Genomic DNA, 27,572 nt, shown 5'->3' with positions numbered 1-27,572 from the left:
GATTTTTTAAATTCGCTACTAATAGTATATTTTATTAAAAAAAAAAAAAATTTAACTAATAGTAACGATTTTAAATTCGTGACTGATACCCTCTCTGCACGATTTCCCCACTCTCCCACCTTTCTACTTTCCCCAAATCCTTTGCCTCCAATCCTCCCTCCTTTCCTTCCTCCGGATCCCTCCTGTCTTTCCATTTACCCTCCTTCACTCTACAAACATCAAAGAGCCTTGCCCAAAGATTCAGAAACTCAACCTAAATGGCATATCTAAAGTTGCTCAATGCCCTCTTCCCCTTCTGCAGGTAATAAAGCTGTCTAAAACCGCCGTGTTGCTTTCTAGGGCATCTCCTCTGTCCGTTGAGTTTAACAATGAATTGATCCTACACATTCATCACGTTCGTCCTTGACACAACCATTGTGGCTCTTTCCTCCTCTGGGAATCGTGACGACGCTTTCAATCCTTGCTTCAATGAAGTATGTATGTGTGAATGATATGCTTTCATTTCCATAATTTGATTCGTAATTTTTTTGACCAAGTGTGGCATGTTCATGTCCCTGAGCGCTAAAATTAACAGTGCTTGCAATCTGTTTGATACAATGTTCGATACGTTTGCTCATCTCGTGGTTATTTATTTCATTCCTCGCGGACTGATTCTAGTGGATTTCACTATTTATAACTGTTCACGATAATTTTGCCTCACTATAGACTTGTTTTTACTGGGGTTTCTAGGTCGTTTGTTGGTTCATTAGCATATGGAGTTCTTACTGGGAAGAGGCGAGTGTACTCTGTTTAAAGTTATATCATTCTCACTATTCCTTTTCTAGTAATTGGATTTTGAATTTAGATTAAAAAAAATTTTCACACACAAAGACACTCACTTGTATGTGCATTTATATTATTGTCATTGAATTTGTGTGTAAATACAAAATTCCTTCTACTTTGGGGACTGTTCTTCCTTTGAAGATGCCTTGGACATCCATTCTTCACATAGAATATTGGCATCTCTACCATGATCGATGCTTCCATGAATGGCAGACTGCGACTTGCTTCCATTGAAATGATCCAAGTTTCCAACTCTAGTTAGCTGATCTAAGTATTATTTTTTCCCTATTGCCTTGAGCTGCTTATTCTAATATTCTTTAGTCATTCTTGTTAAACATTTTTATGTAGATTATTTCCAAGGTTGTTGAAACATATGCACCGGGTGCGATAGTACTCCAGTGTGGGGCAGATTCACTTGCTGGGGATCAACTAGGCTGTTTCAATCTCTCCATTGATGGTGCTAGTCTCCTTGTAATTAAAATGCCTCTTTTTCCTAACTTCTTTGTCCAAAATTATTTTCAAATTGATAGCATAGTCATGCTTTCTTCCTTGCTTGATGGTGATGTTTAACTTCTGTTGTGTTCTTTGGTCATGGCTTGTTTTTTGTGTTTGGTTGTGATGCTTACTTTGTGGTTCCATTGTGATGTTTCTCGCAGGGCATGCTGAATGTGTTAGGTTTGTGAAGAAATTCAATTTGCCCTCACTAGTATGATTTGAAGTACTTCTAGCTTCCACTTGTTAATGTCATGCATTAGGCATTCTCAGTGGAATTTTTCTTACAGGTTACTGGAGGTGAGGGATACACAAAAGAGAATGTTGCACGATGTTGGACTGTTGAAACAGGAGTTTTTTAGATACAGAACTTCCAAATGGTATGAGATAATAACTTGGTGTGATTATGTTACAAATATTTAATTGAATACTAACTTTCCCAATCCGACACAGGATGTTATGAAAACATGTAATTAATACCTGATGTGATACATAATTTGGCAGCAGTGCTTTAAATACCTTAAGGCTTAATTAGTTAGATAATTCTTTGAAGATATGTAAAATATGTATTACTCTTTCTACATTTTGAGATTGATCTAGGATTAATGTGATTTTAGGAGTTTTTTGTAGGATTAATCACCCTTTTGAGTGGATGGTATCTGTTTTGGCCATCAATTTCTAGTCTTATCAGTACTATGTTGTCTTTAGTTTCAATTCTTTGCCAATCCGATGTTGTATAATCTATGGTTGTTGTCAATGTATTTTATTTTTATCCCAAATTATCTTTAGCTTTGGTAGTACATTAGAAAGGATTGAACCATGCATTTTTGCTTATTATGTGCCAAACCAACAATAAACAGCAGGCGTTATCTTAATTCCTTTTGCTGAACCAAAACCTCAGCCTTCCCTCCACTCCCCCTCCTCCCTCCCTCCCTGCACCCCCCGCCCCAAAAAAGCCCCTTCAAAAAATTATTTTAAGCAGATATAACTGTTTTTTGGCCCATTTATGATATGCTTGTTTATATTCCCTTTCTCAGTTTGTGTATTTTCTTGGTGTCCATGTGTTTTGGAAAAGCTTGGTGATGTAGAGCAGACTAAGGGCAATCTGGAGCAGCAATAAAGGTACTATCCAGAGGGAAAATAAGGAGAGAAATTGAGACAAGAAGAAGAAGAAAGGACAGAGGAGGAAGAAGAAGTTATGTGGAAAGGAAGAAGAAGTTATGTGGAACCATATATTGACTTCTCGATTCAAATTCACATTAACTACCTTACATGGTGTCCACACAATGATTTATAATACAAAAATACATGATATTATGCATGCCAAATAAACATAAGCCTACAACAAATTAAACTAAATCAACATAATAACTACTAATTAACTAAACACGTTTGGGTCTAGAACCCAACAATCCCTTGATCTAATTCTTTTGAATCAGGCTCCAAAAAGGGTCTACCCATGCTCCAGTTTTTTTTTTTTCTTTTCTGCATCACTTGGTTTGGTATGCCTTCTCAACATTGTATTGATCTCTTACAGTTCATTTCTATATTGTGGTTCCTATAGAGTTGCATGAACCATTCTGTGCTCAATTCAAATTTCTTTTATATCTTTTGTTCTACTCAGTTCTTAAATATTTTATGTCATTCTTTCTTGCGTAGTTCAATTAGAGTGGTTATTCAGGGAAACTTGCCCTCACACATAGAGGAAATTTAATAGAGTTTTTAAATTCTTTCTTTGATTTTATAGATTTTCAACATTGTCCAAATGTGCATGCTTTGATTGCTTCTGAATTTCCATTTTACTTGCAAGACTTGGACATAATTCCCATGCTAATTTTAAAATGTGTTCATAGTTTGGACAAATTGCAATTTGTAGGAACATGTACAATTTTCTTGGGCACACGTAGTGGGACAACTGTTTCCTCTTGAATTTTTTAAAAATATCATATTAATATTTTCTCTTCAATCTGTTTGCCACACCCAATGCATTTGAAATGGATACCTAAGTTACCATATATATCATGGGCGATATGGAAATGGATCAAGTGACCCAGTTTTAAATCATTTCTAATTGTGGAAGGTTCTTGGCTCAAGGGAAAAAGGAAGTCTGACAAGGATATTGGATAAATAGATGGACAAATGAATAACCATAAAGATTGCTTGAAATGCTTCAAATGACCATCCCTTTTTAGAAGTTTTTCTTCTTGTTCAAGCTTTGGTCCGGCTGCTCTTGTGTATGGGACTTCAATGTTGATGTCTATATTCATTTTTGCATACTTTTGCTTGAAACTTCTGTAGTATATAGTTGATTACTTTATAAAGAATTTAATCCCAGTTCATTGCTGAGAAGCAGCAAGTTGCGTGTGCTTGGTTTGAGCATGAGAGTTTGATGTAGCATGAATGTTCATATTCATGGAATGAAAGGATACACATTAAATCTGGGCACCCTATTCCCACCTTCCACATGGGTAATTTTTGCTCATTCTCATGGAAATACTACTTTTTGAACCAAATTGCAGCCTTATTTTAGTGGGTTGGACAACAATGCCCCTATACTATAATATTATCACACTATTGTTATATTCAAATAATAATTTGTTGAAAGGATGAGTGAAAGTTAAACGAATATTAAACTTCATCCTTTATATGAACAACATTGCAGATTACCATCCATAATATACCGAATGAGTAAATCTTTTTTTATGGATGGTATTATGTTATATGAATTGTAGATTGAACTATTAGAATACATGTTTGTGCTGAATGTCAATTGCATGGCTAATGCAGTATATTGTGAATTGCATGCTAGTAGTGAATTTAGGTTGTTGCATGCTTGAAATGATTTATCTGTTAAAAACAACCAAGTTTTAGGTATAGGTTTTATTGGAAAATGTCTAATTTATAGATGACATGCTACCGAAATTGCGCGTTAAAATTTTTCCAAAATAAAACCATGTACAAAGATAATAATGAGAAAATAAATGTTAAAATATTTTTGAAAAGATGAGTGAAAGTTAAACAAATATTAAAATTCATCCTTTATATGAACAGTACTGCAGATTACTATCCATAATGCACCGAATGACTAAATATTTTTTTGAACTCATCAGAAATTCCTCTTATGTATGTTTCCTGTAACCGCACTTAAATTAATATACTTCTTTCAAGTTTTTTTTTTCCTAATTTTTTCTTTCATGTTAGTGTCTAAATTTCTAATTATTTTGCTATCAAATCATTGATACTTATGGTACTTATACATATATGTTCAAAAATTGAATATTAATTTTTTTTATAATTTTTAATTTGTAGGGTTTGCAATTGTCACAACATCAGCACGATGCCAGCTTTTTCCAGGAACAGGTAAGGAGAATAAATTATACCAACTTTTTATAAAATTCGAACCAATTAAATTCGAGTATATGAGTCAGTATATATATGTATGATTTTCTGAATGGATTAGGCATTTGAAAATAATGGTATTGATTGTAATTCATATTTGGAAAAAAACTAATGTGAGTAGGGTATATTATTTATTAATAGTATATAACAATGTGGTTGACATCCAAACTATGTGGCATGAGAATAACTCTTCATAATAAACTAATTATGAGTAACTGTGGTATCTAAGCTTGTGTATTTGGGTGATTGTGTGGTTATTCGTGTAATTCACAATATAATGTTGGCAGGCTATAAGGAGGTCGTTATATTGTCCATGATATAAATCACAATATAACGTTAGCAAGACTTGAGGAAGTTGTTATATTGTTATTTATATAAATGGGGTAAAACATGGTAGGGCAGGAGGTCATTTTACTGATTTACCACAAATAAGTCAATGTGAAAGTGTAGCATGTCTGAAGTGAAGTACGTGATGAGAACGATGGGGAGGAATGCTCAGTACGTAGAGGGAACTATGGGGAGGGATGCCCTGAGAACTACCGAAAGTGGAATGCAGAAGTGAAGTATTTGTGTATTATTTACTGTAGGTGTGAGTACATGCATGTGAATTGAATGTGTTGTGAATATTGATGTGTTTTGTTATGACGTATGATACGTGTATACATGGATCTCTAGGGTATGATTGATGTTAAATGTTTGTGAGTACATGTATGTAAATTTAAATGCATGAATATTTATGGCGAAATAAAACTCTCCACTTGAGGGCTTACTGAGTAAGGTGAGTGCCTTGATAAGTATCAATTGTAGCTACACTCAAATCAAAAAGTATAGTTAATACCGTAGAAGATGAGTGGTCTAGAAGAGGATTGACCCTCAGCAAAAGGAGATACACCTAGATATACTATAGAGATCTTTGTATAGCTTCTAGTTTAACATTTACTACAACCCCTCTCTGATACCAATTGAGAAGTAAGGTGTACTTCCAAGAGGGGGGTGAATTGGGTTTTAAAATTTTGTTTTCAAACTCTTTAAGTATAACCCTTCTTCAACTTAAGTTAATTGTAATCACACTTTCAAATTGTGAATTATGGTGTTATCCTCAGAGGGGAGGGGGGGGTTGAATTGAGCATTTTCAAAAATTAAGTCATTTAAGTTCTAATTTTGAAAACTATCAATTACAAACTTGCAATCTACTTAATACTTAGCTTAATGTTTCACAATTAATCAATTTAATGTGTGTCTTTATCAAGCATACAATTTTACTCAATTACACACAAACTTATCAAATGCTTAATTCATACACAATAAACAGATAATTTAAATGCAAGTAGAAATTAAAAAGAGTTAAGGGAAGAGAGAAGACATACAAAATTTTTACAAGGTTCAGCCTACCCTAACCTATGTCCTCACCTTTAGCAACCTACTCAATGATTCCACTAAAAATACGCTTCTTTAACTGGGATGAAGCTTCCCTTGCAATCTTCTGCTTACAAGAGGTGTAACTTCCACCTCAACCCTGGTTCACAGCCCAAATCGTGAATACAATAGAAAATTATAATTTCTGCAAAAAATCAAATGCTTCTACACAAAGTTAGTGAGTACAATAGAAACCTAATACATACTCATATGATAAAAGTGGAAGCTCAATGTGTGAGTATGATATTCAATGATATTTTTTGAAATAAGTGATGAATAATCGTTATATAAAATATGTAGGACAAAGATGCTCCAACGATCTAATCAACTATATTATTTTTTATAAAATTATTTGAATAGCAAGTATAGTTCAGAAATTTAAATAAGATATATGATCTTCAAAAAAATTACTTGAACAATTGATTTTTAGTAAAGATAAAAAATATAGTCTTTATAAAAATACTTCTCTTAAATAATGATCTTTCACAAAATGTATATATAATTAATAACTCAAATCAATCTCTCAAAAAAAATATTCAAGAATAAATTTGTGAGAGGAAAAATTCTTTGAGAATAAGTAAACAATTAGTTTGATCACCAAACCTCAATACCCAAGTTGTTAGCACAATATTCATTGGAATGCCTTTTGAAAATCAACGTAACCCAAGCTCAGATTTGATGTGAATGCTTTGAAATCGTAGACAAGAGCTTAGCAATGTGTTCAATGTTCTCAAGAGATGTGCAAAAGGTTCAAGGCTCCCAATAGATGTGCAAAAATTCGTGCTCTAGGCTTTAGAGTTTAGGTTTATAAGTAATCTCGCCATCTGAACAATTTCTTGCCATTAGATCATTTAAAATATCATTTTTACGTCTGTGTTCACACTGGAAGGTCGTTTTGTGCCGTTAGCTTCGTCGACGAATGGGTACGTTCGTCGACGAGTGTACAACACTCAATCGTCCACGAGGCCATGAGTTCATCGATGAGAGCACCTTCTGAACTTTTTGGGCTCTCGGTATTTTTCGTTGACGAGACAACACTATTCATCGCCGAGTGGCCTTCATACGTTCGTCGACAAGGCCATGGGGTTCATCGACGAGACCTCTAAAATTTGCCTCGAAAAATTTATTCAACGTAAAACTAATGTAAATGAATCTTTCATGAAATGCATAAGTCTTAAGGTTTGTCTAGGGTATATTTGAGTTTCAAATTAAATCATATGAAATATGTAAATATGTTCAATTATAAATACTCATTCCCATTGAAGATCTTGAATTTGATGTTTGCATCTTCGTTCTTCTACTCTTCTAGTTCCATGTATTGAGCCAAATGGTATGTTCTCTAGATTCCTCGTGGCTTCCATATCTTGCTTACCATTCGTGCATTCTAACTTATGATCCTATTCACAAACTCAATTGCACAGGTCAAATACCAAGTGATTTGTCAAAATAGGATTGGACTTATAGAGTCAACAATCTCCATCTTTTTTATGATGACAAACACACGAACAAAAATAGGTTACGCCTAATAAGGCTCCCCCTAAGATAATGCATAATTTAGAATTCAGCAATGACAATATAGGTTACAGACAATGAAATTCATACACATGTAGAATATGCAATATTTTGCTTGTATATACTTCTATATACTTTTCTCCCTTTATTTAAAAAGATAAAAAATTTTGCTTACTTCTCGCCCTTTTTGACAAAAAGAAAAATCATTTTTTCTTACTAACTTCTCCCCCTTTTGACATCAACAAAAAGGTAAAAAAAAAAAAAAAAAAAAAAGTGTGCTGATATAATTACATCTCATCTTTGCAATCAAAATACATTTCAACATTTATGTTTCAATATTGTACTACGAAATATATCTTCCTGTGTTACTCAATTTACTTCTCCCCCTTTCTAATGTATATTTGTGTTGTTGAATCAAATTTCAATGTGATCATATTGTAATATACATAGACATAGATAAGCAAATCAGTCCATTAAAGTCCAAAAGTTTATGTGAGCATCAACATGTGTCATGTACCCATAAAAATTTAACATGCAGTAACCTTTTGTTAAGTTTCATACCAAATGTAAAACAAATTCGTCAAATGTGAAAAATTTTAACCAAATATGAATTTTAATTTGCATTTATCCCCCTTAATTATGTAGTGTAATGTAACTCTAGACAACTTCTCGACTATGCATCAAACCTAATTCACGTCTAATTTGGATAAACCTATCCTCCGGAAGTGATTTCGTGAATATGTTTGCCCATTGTTCATCTGTGTATACAAACTCAAGTGTCACATCTCCTTTTTGCACATGATCATGAAGAAAATGATATCTAATTTTTATGTGTTTAATTCGTGAATGTGATATAAGATTCTTTGAGATGTTTATTGCCATCGTATTGTCGCATCTTATAGGAATTGTGTCATAGAGTAATCCAAAATCCATAAGTTGTTGTTTCATGTAAAGCGTTTGAGTACAACAACTTCCAGCCGTTATATATTCTGCCTCGTCTGTGGAAAGATCACCTGAATTTTGCTTTTTTGAAAACCAAGATACTAAAGAATGTCCTAAGAAATGATATGTGTCGCTCGTACTTTTTCTATCTACTTTGCTATCGGCAAAATCTGCATTCAAATAGCTGATAATCTCAAAGGAGGTACACTTAGGATACCATAATCCTAGTTCAATGGTTCCAATAAGGTATCTAAGTATTCTTTTGACAGCTAATAAATGAGACTCTTTAGGTGCAGCCTGAAATCTTGCACACAAGCATGCGCTAAACATTATGTTAGGCCTGCTGGTAGTCAGATATAGTAAGCTGCCAATCATCCCATGATAGGGCTTAACATCTACTGGTATGTCTTATTCGTCTTAGTCTAATTTTAAAGAAGAGTTCATTGGTGTTTCTAGAATTTTACCATCTCCCATATTAAACATTTTGAGCAAATCTTTAATATACTTCGATTGATTTATAAAGATTCCATGTTTTGCTTGTTTGATTTGAAGTCCTAGGAAGAAGTTGAGTTCTCCCATCATGCTCATCTCAAATTCATTTTGCATACACTTGCAAACTCATTACATAACTCTTCATTTTTTGTTCCAAAGATGATATCATTTACGTATACTTGTACTAGGAGCATGTTGTCATTCTTAGATTTGATGAAGAGTGTTGTATCTATCTTTCCTTTAATAAATTCATTATCCAGTAGAAAACCGTTTAGCCTTTCATACCAAGCTTTAGGAGCTTGATTTAAACCATACTAGGCTTTAGTTAATCTATACACGTGATTTGGATGCTTATGATTTTCAAAACCTGGGGGTTGTTCTGCATATGCTTCTTCACTTATGTAGCTATTTAAAAATGCACTTTTGACATCCATTTGATATAACTTGAAATCATTAAAAGCAGCATAGGCTAACAGCATTCGAATGACTTCCATTCTAACTACAGGTGTAAAGATTTCCTCAAAATCTATTCCTTTTTCCTGATTGTATCCCTGAGTTACTAGTCTTGCCTTATTTCTAACAACTATTCCATGTTCATCTTTCTTGTTTTTATATATCCATTTTTTTCCAATAACTATCTTATCCTCGGGTCTAGGAACTAATGTCCAAAATTTATTTCTCTCAAACTGATTTAGTTCTTCTTGCATAGATATTACCCATGATTCATCCTTAATTGATCCACTCACATTCTTATCTTCTTGTGATAAGAAAGCAAAATGACTAATCATATTTTTAAGTGAGGATCGTGTAGTTACTCCACGAGATGGTTCTCCTATAATTTGATCTATAGGATGATTCTTTATATACTTCCATTCTTTAGGAGGTTCATTAATCTCTTTTTCCACTTGATTATCTTCAGAAGATGTTTCCTTAACATCAGAGTTCTTATCTGAATTATTTTCAATAGACAATTTTTCAAATTCTTTATTTATCTTAATTTCATCTTTATCAACCTTTTGAGTAAATGGATTAAATTCATCGAATACTACGTGAATGGATTCTACAATGATTAATGTTCGTTTATCCTGTAAGCTTTATTATCTAAGGCATATCCTAAAAATATACTTTCATCAGATTTTACATCAAACTTCCCTAAATATTCATTGTCTCTAAGTACAAAAGACTTGCAGCCAAAAACATAGAAATATGAGATGTTTGGTCTATGCCCATTCCACAATTCATATGGAATCTTATTTAGAGATGGTCTAATCAGGACTCTATTTAGAACATAATAAGTAGTATTTACTGCCTCAGCCCAAAAGTACTTGCGTAGTTTATGATCGTTAAGCATAGTTCTGGCCATTTCTTGTATAGACTTATTCTTTCTTTCAACAACACCATTCTGCTGTGGTGTTCTAGGAGCTGAAAAATTATAAGATATTCCTAATGAGTCATAGTATTCTTCCATACCTTGATTTTTAAATTCTCTACCTCTATCACTTCTGATTTTAGTGATAGTGTATCCCTTTATATTTTGAATTTTTTTTGCACAGTTTAATAAATTGTTCACATGCTTCATCTTTGTGACCTAAAAATAGTATCCATGTAAATCTAGAATAATCATCAGCGATAACAAATGCATATGATTTTCCTCCTAAAGTCTGAATTGGGTTTATACCAAATAAATTCAAGTGTAGCATTTGGAGTGATCTAGTAGTAGAGATTACTTTCTTCTTCATAAAACTAGATCTTACTTGTTTTCCTAATTGACATGCATCACAGATTTTGTCTTTCACAAATTTTGTCTTAGGCAATCTCTTAACTAATTCTCTCTTAATTAGTTTAGATATTAAGTTCATGTTTGCGTGTCCTAGTCTCCTATGTCAAATCCAACTAATTTCATTTATAGCAAAGAAACATGTCACACGTTGAGAAGTTAAGTTATCAAAGTTGGAGGTATATACATTTTCAAGATGCTCAACAGTGAATAGAGTTTTGTTATCAGTTTTATGTCCAATAATGCACTTGTCATGTTCAAAAGATACTTTATAACTTTTATGACACAGTTGACTTATGCTTAATAAGTTATGTTTTAAACCATCAACCAGTAAAACATCGTTTATAAAGAGTGATGAATTGTTACCAACTAACTTCACCTACACCTATGATCATTCCTTTTGCATTGTCCCCAAAAGTGACAAATCCTCCGTCCCTTGGAGTGATGGATGCGAATTTAGCTTTATCCCCAGTCATATGACGCAAACATCCACTGTCCATATATCATCTATCTTTTGAGGAGGATGATCTCAAGCACACTTGCAATAGACATTTAAGCAATTGTTTTTAGTACCCATTTTTTCTTGGGTCCACGAGGATTATTGCTCGACTCTCCTTTAACTTTTCATACTTTTTTCATTTTAACATCTTTGTTCTTAAAAGGACAATCGAATTTTATATGACCCATCCTTTTGCATTTAAAGCATATAGTATATTTATAAAAGTCTTTTGATGGAGCATAAACTTTTGATTCTTTTACAAAATAACCCATGTAAAGATGTTTTTGTTTCAAATTTTCCTTTCCATTAAAACAAAGTCCTTCTTTATTTAGGGAATTTCTTTGTGGCCCAAGAAATCTTTCAAAGTCACTCTAGTCCTCTATGAATTTATGAATAATTTTAGATTTTTCTTTCAAATTCCTTGATTTCTAAATCCTTTTCTTTTATCACAGATGCATGAGACTCATTCAGTTTTTCAATAAGCTTTGAGAGTTCTTTTACTTTACATTTAAAGTCAAAAATTTTCTTAATTTTCTTCTCAAGCATTTTAAGAGTATACAAATGTTCATGTTGCAATTCATTATAAGAAAGCATGCTATTTTTGTTTTCAGAATCACTGGAATAATAAGAAAATGCTGAGAAAGATGATTATACCTCAAGGTCATCATGTGCCATTAGACAGATTTTCTACCAGATCATCACTGGACTTTGTGTCTGAACTGCTTGTGTTGTGTGTGTCCCAACCTTTTAGAGTCTTCTTCTTTTTCTTAGAGGCTTTCATTAGCTTAGGACATTCAAGCTTGATATGTCCAACCTCTCTACAATTGTAGCAAGTTGGTAGATCTTCCTTCTATCTTCTCTTGCTAGACTCTCCTCTTTCTGATTTCGAGTTCCAAAATTTTTATTAAACTTCTTATTCTTCTTCAAGAACTTTCTGAACTTCCTTGTTAGCAAAACCATGTCATCTTCTGATTCTGAATTACTTCTTTCACTAGAGCTACTAGATGATGCCTTAAGAGCTGTAACTCTCTTTACTTTATTCTACTCATTTTTCCTCTCATTTATCGCTAGCTCATAAGTGATGAGCGATACAATCAGTTCATCAACTGACATCTCTTTCAGATTCCTTCTTTCGGCTATAGCAGTAGCTTTAGTTTCCCATATTGACAGTAGTCCCCTAAGGATTTTCCTCATCAATTCATAAGGAAGGTAAGATTTACCAAGAGCATTTAATAAATTCGTGAAGTGTGTGAATGTAGTGTACATGGATTAAATAGACTCATCAGCAGTCATTTTAAATGCCTCATATTCACTAATAAGCATATATATCCTACTATATTTTACTTCTTTAGTGTTGTCATATGTTACTTTTATTTTTTCCCATATCTCTTTAGTAGTTTTACAAGTCATTACCCTATTAAACTAACGTCTAGTGTACAGTATAGGAGGTTTATAGCAGTAGCATTTATTTGAACAAATTTCCAATCATCATCAGTATACTCATCTTCATTCTTAGGTACACTTTATAAACTACTTTCATAGGCACATGGTTACCTCTAGAAACTATTCTCCACACTTTTCAATCAACATTTAAAAGATATATACTCATCCTTTGTTTCCAATAGGAGTAATTTACACCGCAAAAAATTGGTGGTCTAGTAGACGAGTGTCCCTCACCGGATGGGGTTATACCAGTGTGTGTCATTGTGATCTTTTACAAAAATAATGGTTAAGTTGATGTAAACCTAACTCTGATATCAAATGTGAATTACGGTGTTATCCCAAGAGAGGGGGGGGGGGGCTGCATTGGATATTTTCAAAAAATTAAGCCCTTTAAGTTCTAATTTTGAAAACTATCAATTACAAACTTGCAATATACTTAATACCTAGCTTAATGTTTCACAATTAATCAATTTAATGTGTGTCTTTATCAAGCATACAATTTTACCCAATTACACACAAACTTATCAAATGCTCAACTCATACACAATAAAAAAATAACTTAAATGCAAGCGGAAATTAAAAAGAGTTAAAGGAAGAGAGAAGACAAACACTATTTTTATGAGTTTCGGCCTACCCCAACCTATGTCCTCACCTTGAGCAACCCACTCAAGGATTCCACTAAAAATCCGCTCCTTTAACTAGGACGAAGTTTCCCTTGCAATCTGTTGCTTACAACAGGCGTAGGTTCCTCCTCAACCCCGGTTCACAGCCCAAATCATGAATACAATAGAAAATTACAAGTTTTGCAAAAACTCAAATGCTTTTACACAAAGCTAGTGAGTACAATAGAAACCTAATACATACTCATATGAAAAAAGTGGAAGCTCAATGTGTGAATATGATATTCAATGTTATTTCTTAAAATAAGTGATGAATGATCGTTATATAAAATATGTAGGACAAAGATGTTCCAACGATCTAATCAACTATACGATTTTTATAAAATTATTTGAATAGCAGGTATAATTCAGAAATCTAAATCAGATTTATGATCTTCAAAAAAATTACTCGGAGAATTGACAGTAAAGATCTAAAATATAGTCTTTATAAAAATACTTCTCTCAAATAATGATCTTTCACAAAATGTATACATAAATAATAACTCAAGATCCAATGTCTAAAAAAAAATATTCAAGAATAAATTTGTGAGAGGAAAAAATCTTTGAGAATAAGCAAACAATTAGTTTGATCACCAAACCTCAATACCCAAGTTGTTTGCACAATATTCGCTGAAACACCTTTTGAAAATCAATGTAAACCAAGCTTAGATTTGATGTGAATGCTTTGAAATAGCAGGCAAGAGCTTAGCAGTGTGTTCAATGCTCTCAAGAGATGTGCAAAAAGTTCAAGGCTCCCAATAGATGTGCAAAAAGTGGTGCTCTAGGGTTTATAGTTTAGGGTTATAAGTAGTCTCACCATCTGAACTATTTATGGCTGTTAGATCATTTAAAATATCATATTTACATCCATGTCCGCGTTGGAACGTTGTTCTGCGTCGTGACCTTCATCCACGAATGGGTACGTTCGTCGACGAGGCCATGAGTTCGTTAATGAGAGCATTGTCTGAACTTTTTGGGATCTCGATATTTTTTTGTTGATGAGACAACACTGTTCATCACTGAGTGGCCTTCATATGTTTGTTGACGAGGCCATGGGGTTCGTCAATGAGACCTCTAAAATTTGTCTCGAAAAATTTATTCAACGTAGAACTAATGTAAATGAATCTTTCATGAAATGCATGAGTCCTAAGGTCTGTCTAGGGTATATTTGAGTTTCGAATTAAATCATATGAAATATGTAAATACATTCAATTCTAAATACCCATTCCTATTGAAGATCTTGAACTTGACGCTTGCATCTTCGTTCTTCTACTCTTCTAGTTCTATAGATTGAGCCAAGTTGTATGTTCTCTAGATTCCTCGTGGTTACCATATCATGCTTACCATTCGTGCATTCTAACTTATGATCCTATTGACAAACTCAATTGCATATGTCAAATATCAAGTGATTTGTTATTATCAAAATAGGATTGGACTCGTATAGTCAACATAAATCAACAACTAAATTCTTATCAACCACTTTATTTAAATTAACCAACAAAAGATGATGTTGCTTATACAACTTCTAGTGCATTGATAAAAATTCCATATCAGATTTATATATAAAGTACAATATTAATTTCAAAACATTATCTTAAGTGTCCTTGTAATTTTGTTTCAATCGAATCATTTATTAAACTCAGTTTCAGGACTTCAGAATTTTAATCCAATACTCCAATACACATCCAAATTTTAGAATCAATAATTCTTCTCAGTTATGAACAAATATATAACTTCAATACCCTAATCTGAAGTGTTTGCAAAATAGATAAGGCAATCATACAAGTTTTATATCAGTTGTACTTTCAACAATTTCAGCTTTCAAGGCTTTAATAGAAAATTTAATCCAATCAAACTTCAACAATTACTTTAAATAAGTAATATTGATTAACAATCAAGTATAACCAACAATCAATCCAAATTCAGTTCTTGTATGATATTCAAGATCATCTTTGTAAATTCTAATTACCAATATGTTTCTCGGTTGTGAAACAAATTCAATATTTCATTAAGCTACAAAATGTGATAATCTAATTTTTCAATCAACCAATAAATATAGTATACTAATTTTAAATATGGATCAAAATAAGAAACTTTGGCGACTCTCAAGATTTAGCAAGTAATTAATGATCATACACACACGTTATATACTTGTAAAAATTAAAGAGAGTAGGGAGAAGAGCTAGAGATCGTATTTTTTACAAGGTTCGGCCAACGGCCTACGCCCTTGCCTCAAGCAACCACTGTGAGGTTTTTTCTTTCCAACTTTTTTATAGGCCAAGTTGAGATCCCTCTCTAACAAGAGTACCCCTTTTCATTAGTTCAACGATTCAACAACCCTGAACCGTCAAAAACAAATCTCTCTCTAACAAGAATACCCCTTCTCGTTAACCAACGATTCAACAATCTTGAATCGTCAAACAATAAGAGAAACAAGAAACAACTTGCATACAAATAACACTCTCAACAAGAGCATATTAGTACAATTTAAAATCAAAATACTTCAATCAATAATCAATATAGAAAAATGAAGCTTAGATGATTGTTACTATATTTTTGATTTCGAATTGAAATTCTCAGTACAAACAAATCAAAAAATTGTGGCTTTGTCAGCAATAGCACAACAATGCTTCAGTAGAATTTTAGCAGTAGTATTTTGAATTTTCAATTCGTATATGCTTGCTAATTATCATTAATTCATGTGAATAACATGTATTTATAGATAGAAAAAGTAAATTTTCGTGTTGCCCAAGTTACTTGTAGTATTTTCCATATTTTCTGAAAATTTGAGGGCCAAGCAATCAAATTTGGAAATTTTCCCTCGCTGTTCTAAATTTAAATACACAAAGGTCAGTCGACTGAAATATCGGGGTTTGTCACCTTTGCCTTTTAAGTATAGCATATTTTCAAATACAAAATGGGGTCAGTCGCTTGATCCTAAGAGGTTAGTCACCTGATTCTATTCTGTCGATTTAATTTTCATCAGCATAAAATGTCGGTCGCCTAATGGTGAAGCATCAGTCGCCTGATTGTGCAAAACATATGCCACTAAAAACTTTGTTTCCAAAAACTCTTTTGCTTTTATACTTGTCATATTGAAATAAGACTTTTGAAAATATTTTTTGGGGTTTTCAAACATAGGTCTCTAAGTCAATAATGATTCCTAAGAGTTTCATGCGTTTATATTGAAATTGTTTGAAGTACTTACATGAGACTTCTTAAGGACTATGACTTTCTAATCACTAAGTCTTTATGTATTTGCTATGCTGTCAATGTCTTTATGTATTTGCTTTGCTTTCAATGTCTTCATGTATTTGCTTTGACTTCATTCATAACACTCATTCATAACACGTTGACTTAAGTGCATACTTCATCAAGTTCTTCTAGCTTTAAATACAAGCTTTCAATAGACTTTTCAAGCACTTGATCTTGATTTTTTATCAACACACTTGAGTCCTAAAACTTCACTTAACCAAATATGTTAAGTCATTTCGATTTTTTATCATTAAAATAAGATTTTAAGCCTTATGAGACCAACAAAATATATAGGCAAAGAGGAAGATGAATGGCGGAGAATGGGAACAGACATGGACGCGACGAGGGAAGAGAAGTGCTATTGTGCGTGAATGTCGAGGTTTTGAGTAAGGAATGAAAAAAAGAAAGGCCATTGAGGTTGTCAGAGCTAAGAGATGCTCCAACAGAGGTCACAAAAGGTGGGGCGACCAAGGAGGAAGTGGGTGCGACGAGGGTTGCGAAGAGGGAAGGAGTTTGGGAAAGTTAGGGCTTCACGGGATAAGAGGGAATTTAAAAAGATTTTTCAGTCTCGACTAGGTCGTGCCAGCTATGTACTGGTCATGCCCTAGTTGCACCCGTTACTTTAGATGAAAATAGTCTCTTGACCATGTCGCGCCAGAGTGAAGTGCTAGTCACACCATGGTCAAGATCCACTGGAATTTGAAAGATCTTAGACATTCAGAGCTTCGACTAAGTCACATTGGAGAAGTGCTGGTTGCACCCTGGTCGAGCTCCTTTGGAATTTGGAAGTTCACGAACTCAAGTTCTTGACCAGGTTGCACCCGTGGTAATGATGGTCGCGCCCTGGTTGAGCTTCTCAGGAGTTAGGAAGGTTAACAGACTTACAAGGCTTCGACCAGGTTGCACCTATGAGTGTTGGTCGCACCTCAACTAACTTATGACTTATTATAAGGCCCCTAAACTCTACCTACTCTACAGTGTACAACATACAAACTCAAAGAAAAAAGAAAAATAAAAAATACAACTAGGTTGCCTCTCAAAAGTGTTAAGTTTATTGTCTTCAGCCAGACACAATGAATGCTAATTTTGAACTCACCTAGGTTCGTAAACAAGAGTGTCTTCTTTCAGTCCCTTATTAATCCACTTCTCATATGCTCAAAGTATTCCTTCTAAGTTAGAGACCAAGTTATAAATGGAAAAGATCTATTCATGTGGTTCCTCTAATCCTGATGAGGAGGGGCTATCAGGTTGAAGTATAGCCTCAAGGGGATCCTTCCAAAGAATTGAGGGAGCCACTTCCTTAACACACTCGTCGATCATATCAACGTCCATAGGTTGGACATCATCAGATGGATGTTGGGAAGCGTGAAACATATTCAGCTAGAGTTGCATATTGCCAAAGGACACATCCATGATCTTGATCCTATACTGAATGCAAGCATTAGTCGTAACTAAGAATGGTCATTCTAAGAGGATGGGGATCAGATCTTTGGTTGGGTCGGTAGGTTCCATATCCAAGACAACGAAGTCAACAGGGTAATAGAACTCTTCGACCTTGACCAAGACATCCTCTATCACACCCTGTGGCCATTTTACTGTTCGGTCAACAAAGCTCAATGTGACTAAGATGGGCTTAAGCTCTCCTAAATTGAATTGTTTATAGACCGAGTAAGGAATGACGTTCACACTCACTCCTAAATCTAAAAGAGCCTTATCAATAGTGTAATCACTGATTACATGAGATAGTGGCAGCGCCAAGGTCTTTAAGTTTTGGAGGAATATGACCTAAAAGAATGAAGCTCACATGCTCAGTCAGCCTGACTTGTTTGTTCATGTGCACCCTAGACTTGCGCTTTTGGGTACACAAGTTCTTGAGGAACTTGGCATATGTTGGCACTTGCTTGATAGCATCCAAGAGAGGAAGATTGACTTTGACTTGCCTGAATGTGTCCGTAATGGAGTTAGAATTAGTTTCCTTCTTACACTTGGAGGGTGTATGAAGGACTGTAGGATATGGTACTGCAGGGACATAATGGTGTAGTGCTCCATCATTATATGGGGTAGGTTTCTCGTTATTAGCTACCAGATTGGAAGAAGGAGGTTTTCGTGATTCCACACTGGGCTCTACCGTCATCTTCTCCTTACCATTTCCTTGGTCTAATTTCTTTTTGGCTCTATTGTCTACTTCCCTTCCACTCCTAAGAAAAGTCACGGACTAAGCTTGCTTATGATATGTTAGATGACAAGCAGTCGGCTCACATTCGACTTTATACTAGCCTTTAGGGTTCACTAGGGGCTAACTCGGCAACATGCCCTCATCTCTCCTACTCAAAGATGTACTAGTTGGCCTATGGTGGCTTCTAGTTTGGCAATAGATTGAGAGTGGGAGTGGAGTAATTGCCGATCAACTTGACAATTAGCCACGATGCCTTTAAGGGCTTTTAACACCATCTCTTGAAAAGATCTATCATATTGAGGCTAAGGAGGAGATGGTTGTTAATAAGCTGATTGTCGAGGGGCAGACATGGGAGGATTTTGATATGGTCAAGAAGGTGGAGCAATGGGTGATTGATAAGGTCTTTAAGCTGGAAAACTTGGAGCTTTTACCCTCCAGGAGAAGTTAGGATGTTTATTCCACCTAGAGTTGTACTTGTTAGAGTATGGGTCATTGGTCAACATGTTGTACCAATTATGGGTGGCCTTAACTTTCCCCTAAACAAACTCAGGTGAAGGAGGTGCATGGGGGCAATTATAGCATGTGTGAAAGGGATTAGAGCCAATGACACACCCCTCTGCACATGCCACTAACTGAGGTTGTTGTCCTAGGAATAAAAACTGATATAGTTTCTTCACAATAGTGTGCGGTGTGGGCGCAAGGTCATAGCCCGCGGCTAACTGATGACTCTCTCAGATTGGGAAGAGGAAGGTTGGGACGGTCTACGAGCAACAACAGTATGCTGCTAAGAATTCTCAGTGAGGGTCTTAAAGAGAGTCCAAGCCTCACTCTTGTGCTTCGTAAGGAAAATACCTCCACAAGATGCATCTACCATGACTCTATTATGCTCAGCTAATCTTTTATAGAAGGTCTGAACTAATTGCCACCTAGGAACTTGGTGGTGTGGGCGGCATTTACCCAAAAGGTCCCTAAAGTGCTCTCATGTCTCAAAAAATTGTTCACAATCTAACTAGGAGAAATTGGTGATTGCCTTCCTTAGCTAGTTAGTCTTCCCAATGAGAAAGTACTTTTTTAGAAACCTATGTTGAATGGTGGCCTAGTTGGTCACTAAGTTCGGCTTTAAGGAATTCAACCAATATTTGGCTTTGTCCTTTAGAGAGAACAGAAATAGCCTTAAATGGTTGGCATCATTACCAAAGTTAGGTATACGGATGGTGGAACAAATTTAAAGAAACTCATATAGATGCTTATATGGATTTTCAGTTGAATTCCCAAAGAAATTAGGAAGCATCGAGATGGTGGAGGTCTTGATTTCGAATTGCACCGCCTCGACATCTAGGAACCGGATGCAAAATGGTGATGTGTATGCATTAGGTGTGAAATAGTCCCTCAAAGGCCAAAAGGGTTGCTCCTCCACCGCAGGTCAACCGAGAGCAAGAGGTTCCAAATTTTGGTAAATGGGAACCAGTCGGGGTTCGGCCATGATTTTAGGTTCAGAGGGCTCGGCTAACTCTAAACTCAAAGTAGACTTCCTAATTGACCTACGGGATCTCTCAATTGCAGGGTCTATAGGCGCTAACTTGGGATCCAAAGATCGCAAACTCTGCATATACAATTTCAGCACATAATCAAGACTTCAAGTATCAATCAAAAGAAAAGAAAAACAAAAGAAAACAAATAAAAATAAAACACAGGGTACACTACACTACAAATTAGCTTACTACCATAATTGAGTCCCCGACAACAGCACCAAAATTTTGTAGGCTTGCCAAGGCTTTGATCCTTAACAACCAAAAATAATATTTATAACCTAACTAATCCTAATTTCAGTTGAACAAAGAGTGAGTCGGGTGTCGATTTTTAGGGACTCAATGTAGTTGTTTACCAGTTTTAATATAGTTTACTACTCTTTGAGCAAAAAAGGAAAAAAATGGGATTTTGGGTTGTTTTCTAAATCACACAAGCAATGAAATTAAAATGAAATTACTTCTACAAAGCAAGTCTCTAGTTGTGAATCCAACTTACGCTGTCATTTGCGATAACTACGTTCGGCCACTTATCCATACTAGATTCAACGGTCAAGCAATCTGCTCAAGTGGCATTGGGTAGCAAGGGTTCACCAATCATCTAGATCATGATCGGGAACCAAAGTATACCCTATCCAGTGAATACGAATTCCTTTATAGGAATCATACCCTATTACGCACAATTGACTGAATATCTAGCTATGCTATCCTATCTCATAGTGTTTCATTACAACTGGAGAACTGAATGCACATGGAAATTAAATACATGGCATTTAAATTACAAAATTGAAATCAAAGCATTGTAAATTGACAAGTATTGAAAATGGCATCAATTGAGGCTCAAAGGCCTATCACTAGTAATCAGGATTACAACTGAGAACCAACTACTCTACGGATCCAATTGAAGCTCTAGGGTTGTCACAAGCGCTCGAAGAACCAACTCAAAACAAATCTAATCTATGTAGTAGCACTCGAAACCTGAAGGTTGTCACAAACCCTTGAAGAATCTGAATACGAACCAGACATGAAATTGAAAGAAAGCATTAAACCTAATCTAAATGGCACCCAACGACACTTTACGTCTGTCACTAACCAGAGAGGGGCCAAAGGGGAACCCTAATCAACATGTTTGAAGTTTGATTTTATGCCCAAAAGGGTTTACAATAGACTAATTTTAAATTAGGAAAGTTTTGGTAGAAATCACGCGAAGCAAATTTGATGGGCTCAATAACTGTCGACCTAGACGCACCATGACTTCCTCCTAGTTGCCCTCTATTCGAGACTCTCAGAAAATTCTTCAATTAATCTAATGTTCAGCCGACCTAGTCGCGTCTTCTTGGTTCCCCTGTCGCGCCCTTGATTGAACAAGGTCTCGTTTGCTTTTATGGACCAAGGATTTGGAGACTTGATTGAGCACTCGGTTAAGCCTTGTGCTTCCCATTTGCTTCCTTGGCTTCTCACATAGCTTAACTTCTCAGTTTAAGCTCCATTTTCTTGAAACATGAACACACCATGCATAATTTCGAACTATGATAAGAAAGGATAAATACAATTGAATTAAGAACCAAACATAGATAAATGGGGGCCTAAAATAGTGCATTTTAGGAACACATCAAAAATAGCCTTTTATGTATGTTTAATGATGTTGATATATATATATATATATATATATATATATATCTTTGTGTGTGTGTGTGTGTGTGTGTGTTCTATTAGAAACTCTTATGCATTATATCTTGAATATGATGGCTGAGTATGTATGTTGCAGTGTTGAATGTTGATTGTGACCTTCTGTTGATGGTCTTATTATTGTGAACAGCATGCTGGTTGCTTGCTAAACATATATTTGCATTTGTTGTTCCTTTGCCTAGCATTTGTTGTGTTATACTGCTTAATATTTGTTGATTTTTTTTTTTTGCCGATGTCCAAAAGGGGAGAGATAAGCAAAATGAATAATATTCTTGTATTTGTATTGTTAACAGTGGAGAATAACTTGTATTTGTATCTTCCAAAAGGAGGGAATTGAGCTTGAACAAATATGTCTAGATTGATTATTTGTTATGTTTTATGCCTATTGTGAGGGGAAGCTTTATCAAGGCTACCTCATTTTACTCTTTGTTTTTCATCATCAAAAAAGGGGAGATTGTTAGCCTAACAAGGTTTAATCTCGTTTTGATAATGACAAACTAAGGAATCTAATTGTGCTTTCAAGTGGATTTACAGGTATTATATCTTATAAGCACAATGGACCACATTTAAGTTCAAAAGCCATGAAGAAAACAAGCAAAATGAAAAATGGCTAAGTTTGGATGAAGATTAAGCTTCAAGACATGAAGACTTTGATTTTATTTCATGTGTAATGTAATATAAGTCTCATGTAGGTACTTCTCAAAATTATGTTTGATATGAAACTCTTAGGAAAAATAATTGGACTTAGAGACCTGTTTCAAAAACTTGGAAAATATTTTTTGAAAGTGAAGGAATTAGCCCAAAAAGGGGGTGAATTGGGTTATTAAAAATTTTAATTTTTTTTATGAATTCTCTAACTGATTACTCGCTAAAACTGCGTAATTGGACACCTTAATTCGAGCTTTACGACTTATATTTTAATTAAATGTCCAATTACATTCCATATTTTAATATAGTGTCATATTTATCATTTTTGAGTTTTATTGCATAATTTATGAATTTTTGATAATTTTTTATCGCTACAAAAATTCCTAGGAACCAAAACCGGCACTTGTTCGTAAATTGTGTATAACTTTTTTGTTTGAACTCCGATCAAAACGATTCAAATTTCTAGAGAAAGAGTAAAGTATTATCTACAATTTCTATGTTTTGAGTTTTGCGAGAAACGAGCTCCAGGAAGGTCAAATTTGATTGTGAACGCAAAAGGCAAAAAATGAAAAAAAAATAAAATAAATTTGGGCTTGATATGACTCGGCCATGCAGCTAGGTTGGGTCAAGCAGGTCGGGTCACTTAATTGGATACGGGTCTAGGGCAAGCCTCTGCACTTCCTCTTATTTAATCCCTTCTTTTCTTCCCGTGCTTCTTGTGCCCCAGCACCATCTCTCTTCTTCCTTCCCTTTTATTTTTTTCTTTCTTTCTCTCCTCTCCCTTGCTCCCTCTCTCGCTCTCTTCTCTACCTCTCTGTTATTTCTTTCTTCTTCTTTTCTTTCCCGAGCCCCTCTCCTCTCCTTTCTCATTCTCTATTTCTTAGGCCCTCTCCCTTGTTCCTCCCTGTTCTTTTCCCCTTCCTCTATTGCTCCTTGCAGCTCACCCATAGACCACACACCCGGACTCCATTGAAGCCTGCTGCAGCTTCCCTATGAACCTGACAACATCAGCAAACCTCCCACACCTGCAGCAGATCTCCACCACAGCAGCAGCCCTTTTCTACCACACCATACGGCCAACCTCCACACCAGAACCACCACAGAAGGCCAGTGCAGGAAACTAGCACCAACAGCTCTCCTCTGCAACCCCCTCGGCCAACATCCACCTAGACCACCCTATGCAACTCAACCATGACAGCCACAGAGCACAAGCAGTCCATCCCCGAGCCCCACCCTCTCTCTCTCTCTCTCTCTCTCTCCCACTTTTATTTATTTTTGTTAAGCCTTTAAATATTGAATAAAGTTTAGTTTTTTAAATGTTATTTGAAATTTCTTTTTAAGTTAGACATTGTCAAGTATTTAATTCTTGTTGAAATTATTTATTTGTTTATCTAATTAGTGGGAGTTTTAATTTAGTCTTTTTAATTAAGTCCGGTTTGATTTCTAGTGTTTTTATTATTATTTTTGTTATCGTTTGTGTTAAATTTTTGTTTGTTTTGTGTTTAAATTGTGATTGTGGTTTGAGTTATTGCTTTGGTTAAAGATCCACTTTTTAGTGTGTGTGTGTGTTATGTCTGATTGAGTTTCCATTGCGTGTTTTAATTCCATGCTCAAAGTTGCCATTTTTAATTAATGCATGTTTCAGTGTTTCCTTAAGTAGGTTAGGGTTTCCATTCTTACTGTTTAATTTAGTAAATGCTAGTGTTAGGGTCTAATGTGAGTGTTATTTAATTTGTTTAGAGTGAAATCAACAATCTTGAAATCCCGAATCTGAATCGAGTTCAGTACCGTTTTGGTTTCGATTGGATAAACGTAAAATTTGAGATTAAAACGCATTCCTTGAGAAGACAATCTAACCTTTGGGCTGAATATTACACGACGTAACTCCTATACTTGGGATAGCTTCCGAGCTGCTCATTTTTCGAGTGAATCAAGTTTTTGGCGCTGGTACCGGGCAATGGTAGTCTTAGTCTTAAATTAGTATTTTTCTTGTCATTTTTATTAGTTTTATGAAAAAGAAAAAAAATGTAGAAAACAAAAACAGAAAAAAAATTGAGTTTTGAAAAATGGTTGCACTTGCACCGCGCACGATAATGGATTTTTTGCAGTTTGAATATGCCCCTGCATCCTCTTCCACTATTTTATGTAATGAAGAACTTAATTTCATGATGCAGCACGGGAGGACATCATTGTTACTCGAGTTCTACGGGACGGAATCTAAGTGTCCTTATCAGCACTTAGTAGAGTTCAAGTTAACCGACAATATGTTTTTCCCTCATGCTAGAACTGATGAATCTCTTAGACTACAATTATTTATTGCTTCTTCGCAGGATGGGGCACAGATGTGATTTCATTCCTTGATACCTCACTCTATCACTAATTGGTTTGATATGGAGCGTGAATTTCTGCATGCATTTTGTCCCTTATGGAAAACTCAATTTTTGCAGGAACAATTTCTTAATTTTGTACAACAAGATGACGAGACATTTCGGGCTTGCTAGGAGCGATTTAAGGATCTGCTAAATACTTGCCCACATCACGGGTTTGACTCATGGAGGTTAGTTGATTATTTTTATACTACTCTCACACCTGATTGCAAGTATTTTGTTCAGACCATGTGCAATGGAGAACTCTTCAGCAAGGATTCAGATCAGGTATTATCGTTCTTCGATTACCTAGCTAACAATGTCCCACAGTGGAACACACGATACACTCAAGCACTCATGACTGCACACCCTATCAGCACAATCGGTGGTGGAGATATATATGAACCACCAAACTATCCAGATATTCCTCCGCCTCAACACCAGTCACAACAGATCCCTCAGAGTTATACGCCGTCAGGACTTCTCGAGGATAGTATAACACAGATGGCGAACATGCTCCAACAGTTCATGCAAACTCAAGTCAATCATAACAATGAATTACACCATTAATGCGATGAGCACACAGTTGGACATATTAAAATAAGAGGAATCACTCGTGGAACCTTAGCCTAGTTCTTAATAGTACCAACAACAACAACAAATGAACGATGTTCTCTTTGAGACAGCAGAGACTGCCACTATTTCGAGAAGCGAGAAAAAATTTCCCCAACCTGAGATGCTCATCGTCGAACAACAAGTTGTCCCAGCACCAAAAGTTACGGTTGAAATAGATGAATTCAAGGAAAAATCAAAGGAAACGGGCCTAGAAGCGGAGCAGTTTGTTAATAAGGAGATTGATACCAATACAGAGTACCAACCTGTGGTACCTCATTCTCAGAGTCCAGAAACCATGGAACCGTCACTGCTACCTAAATCAAATGTTAAGGAGCCTAATGTGGAAGTAGATCTTTGCAGTGGTACGATGATCTGTGCGCTCGATAAAGAGGATGACCAGTTTGGTGAGAATATAATTTTCAAGGAACTAGGTAAAACTTTTTATGTTAATGCTTTTGAAGAACTACAGGTAATTGTTCCAATAATTTTCCATCACATGTTCGTTCGTAAAGAAGTAAATTTCTTGGACACGATGTTGAATAAAGACCCTTCCTTGTCAACACACGAGGGTCGATCTGCACACATATTGTTTGGTATTTTACCGCGTATTGATTTATTCAAAGCTTATTTTCGTGCAGGTATGAAAACTGATCTATTGTGACGACTCAAATTTAGAGGTCTGCCGATGCAATTTATATACCTGTGACCACTAGACGAAATTCCTCCTAAGCCTCCGCCTTACAATTGTGATATTTTTCTTTTTCTTTTTTTTTTTTTCATTTATTTTAGCCTATTTTATTTTTAGTTAGTTTTCAGGTTCATTTTCTCGTAGTTCAGTTTTTCTTTTCTATTACCCTGTCACTCAGGTGCGCTTTACTTTTCCCGTGCACAGTCTTTTCTATTTTCCCTATGCTTTCACATTGAGAATAATGTTCCACTTTAGTTGGGGGGGTGAGCATTCACATGTAACACTGTGCACGTACACCTACCGGGTTTTATATGAGTTTTATATTATAAAAAAAAAATCAAAAACAAAAAGAAATCAAAAAGAAAGAGAGAAAGAAAGAAAGAGAACTGAGGAATTACATTGTATTATGTCATGTTTAACACTGCGTATACTTTTCACATACTCACGTATAACTTAAGAATAACACACTAGAGTCAATCATGCGTAGTTTCTCTTTATATGATCTTATGACTTCATGAAGAATCGATTGTTAGTATATTTGTGTTAATTTAGTTATATAATTTCCTGTATTTATACGGCATCTCGCGAGACTAAATAGACACATTCACGTGATTTATTGCACTTGGGGTTTCCTGTGAGCGTTGAGAGAATACCCATGGCGACTATAACACCTTGTGAGATATCCTTGAGCTATTTGTCGTCCTTTTGAGCGTTAATATCAAATCAGAGTTCACATAACTCAAATCTCTTTTTTTAGATGAATCATTGTACACTAGTCTTTGTTTTTGATTTGCTAGCCTAGAGGTGACACCAAGTGGGGAGATAGAAACCTAAGTCTTGTAGCCTACTCAAGATGTGAAGGCTAAGCCACCCTTAGAGATAAATTTAGTTCATAGACCACTATTCGAACTCAATTCTTATTGATTGTTTGAATAGTACAAAACAAGTGTTATGATTGTCCTAATTGATCAAGAAAAGACAGAAAATAAAGAATAAGCAGAAGAAAGAACAAGAAATACACATGCGCATGAAATGAAATGCTAATGTCAACTCCACATAAATATCATAAAAAAATCAAGAACACAACACATATTTTACACGTATGAAGATTCTTCAACCGGTTAATGACTCAGATACATTCACGATAAGTTTGTGA

The 27,572-nt window shown here is 35.1% G+C and overlaps 1 protein-coding gene across 23 annotated transcripts; it reads left to right on the top strand.

Annotated features, from left to right (window-relative positions):
• Positions 1-80: 80 nt before the first annotated feature.
• Positions 81-26,909, top strand: LOC131160477 (histone deacetylase 2-like). Of its 23 annotated transcripts, XR_009138069.1 has the most exons (7): positions 99-473; positions 1,171-1,293; positions 1,479-1,528; positions 1,605-1,694; positions 4,624-4,674; positions 25,195-26,159; positions 26,367-26,909. XR_009138069.1 is itself a non-coding variant. In XM_058116196.1 (6 exons), the coding sequence occupies exons 1-6, from the start codon at positions 469-471 to the stop codon at positions 26,377-26,379; spliced, it is 291 nt and encodes a 96-aa protein (XP_057972179.1). In that variant the 5' UTR covers positions 107-468; the 3' UTR covers positions 26,380-26,909. The 23 variants fall into 23 exon arrangements, 4 of the variants coding, with proteins under 4 accessions (XP_057972179.1, XP_057972177.1, XP_057972178.1 ...); XR_009138056.1 differs by having other exon boundaries at positions 81-473; positions 1,171-1,279; positions 25,195-26,909; XR_009138060.1 differs by lacking the exons at positions 25,195-26,159; positions 26,367-26,909 and adding an exon at positions 5,001-5,463 and having other exon boundaries at positions 81-473; positions 1,171-1,279.
• The last annotated feature ends 663 nt before the right edge of the window (positions 26,910-27,572 follow it).

Source organism: Malania oleifera, chromosome 7 (assembly GCF_029873635.1).
Source record: "Malania oleifera isolate guangnan ecotype guangnan chromosome 7, ASM2987363v1, whole genome shotgun sequence".
Lineage (NCBI taxonomy): Eukaryota > Viridiplantae > Streptophyta > Magnoliopsida > Santalales > Ximeniaceae > Malania > Malania oleifera.
The sequence above is the reverse complement of the archived record's forward strand: the minus strand, read 5'-3'. Positions and strand labels throughout refer to the sequence as shown.

What these genes read in the sequence shown, in the direction of transcription:
- LOC131160477 (XM_058116194.1), top strand. An exon ending in AGATACAGAACTTCCAAATG is followed by an intron (nt 1,695 to 4,623) that starts GTATGAGATAAT and finishes TTTAATTTGTAG; the next exon opens with GGTTTGCAATTGTCACAACA. An exon ending in CCAGCTTTTTCCAGGAACAG is followed by an intron (nt 4,675 to 25,194) that starts GTAAGGAGAATA and finishes CAATTTTTGCAG; the next exon opens with GAACAATTTCTTAATTTTGT.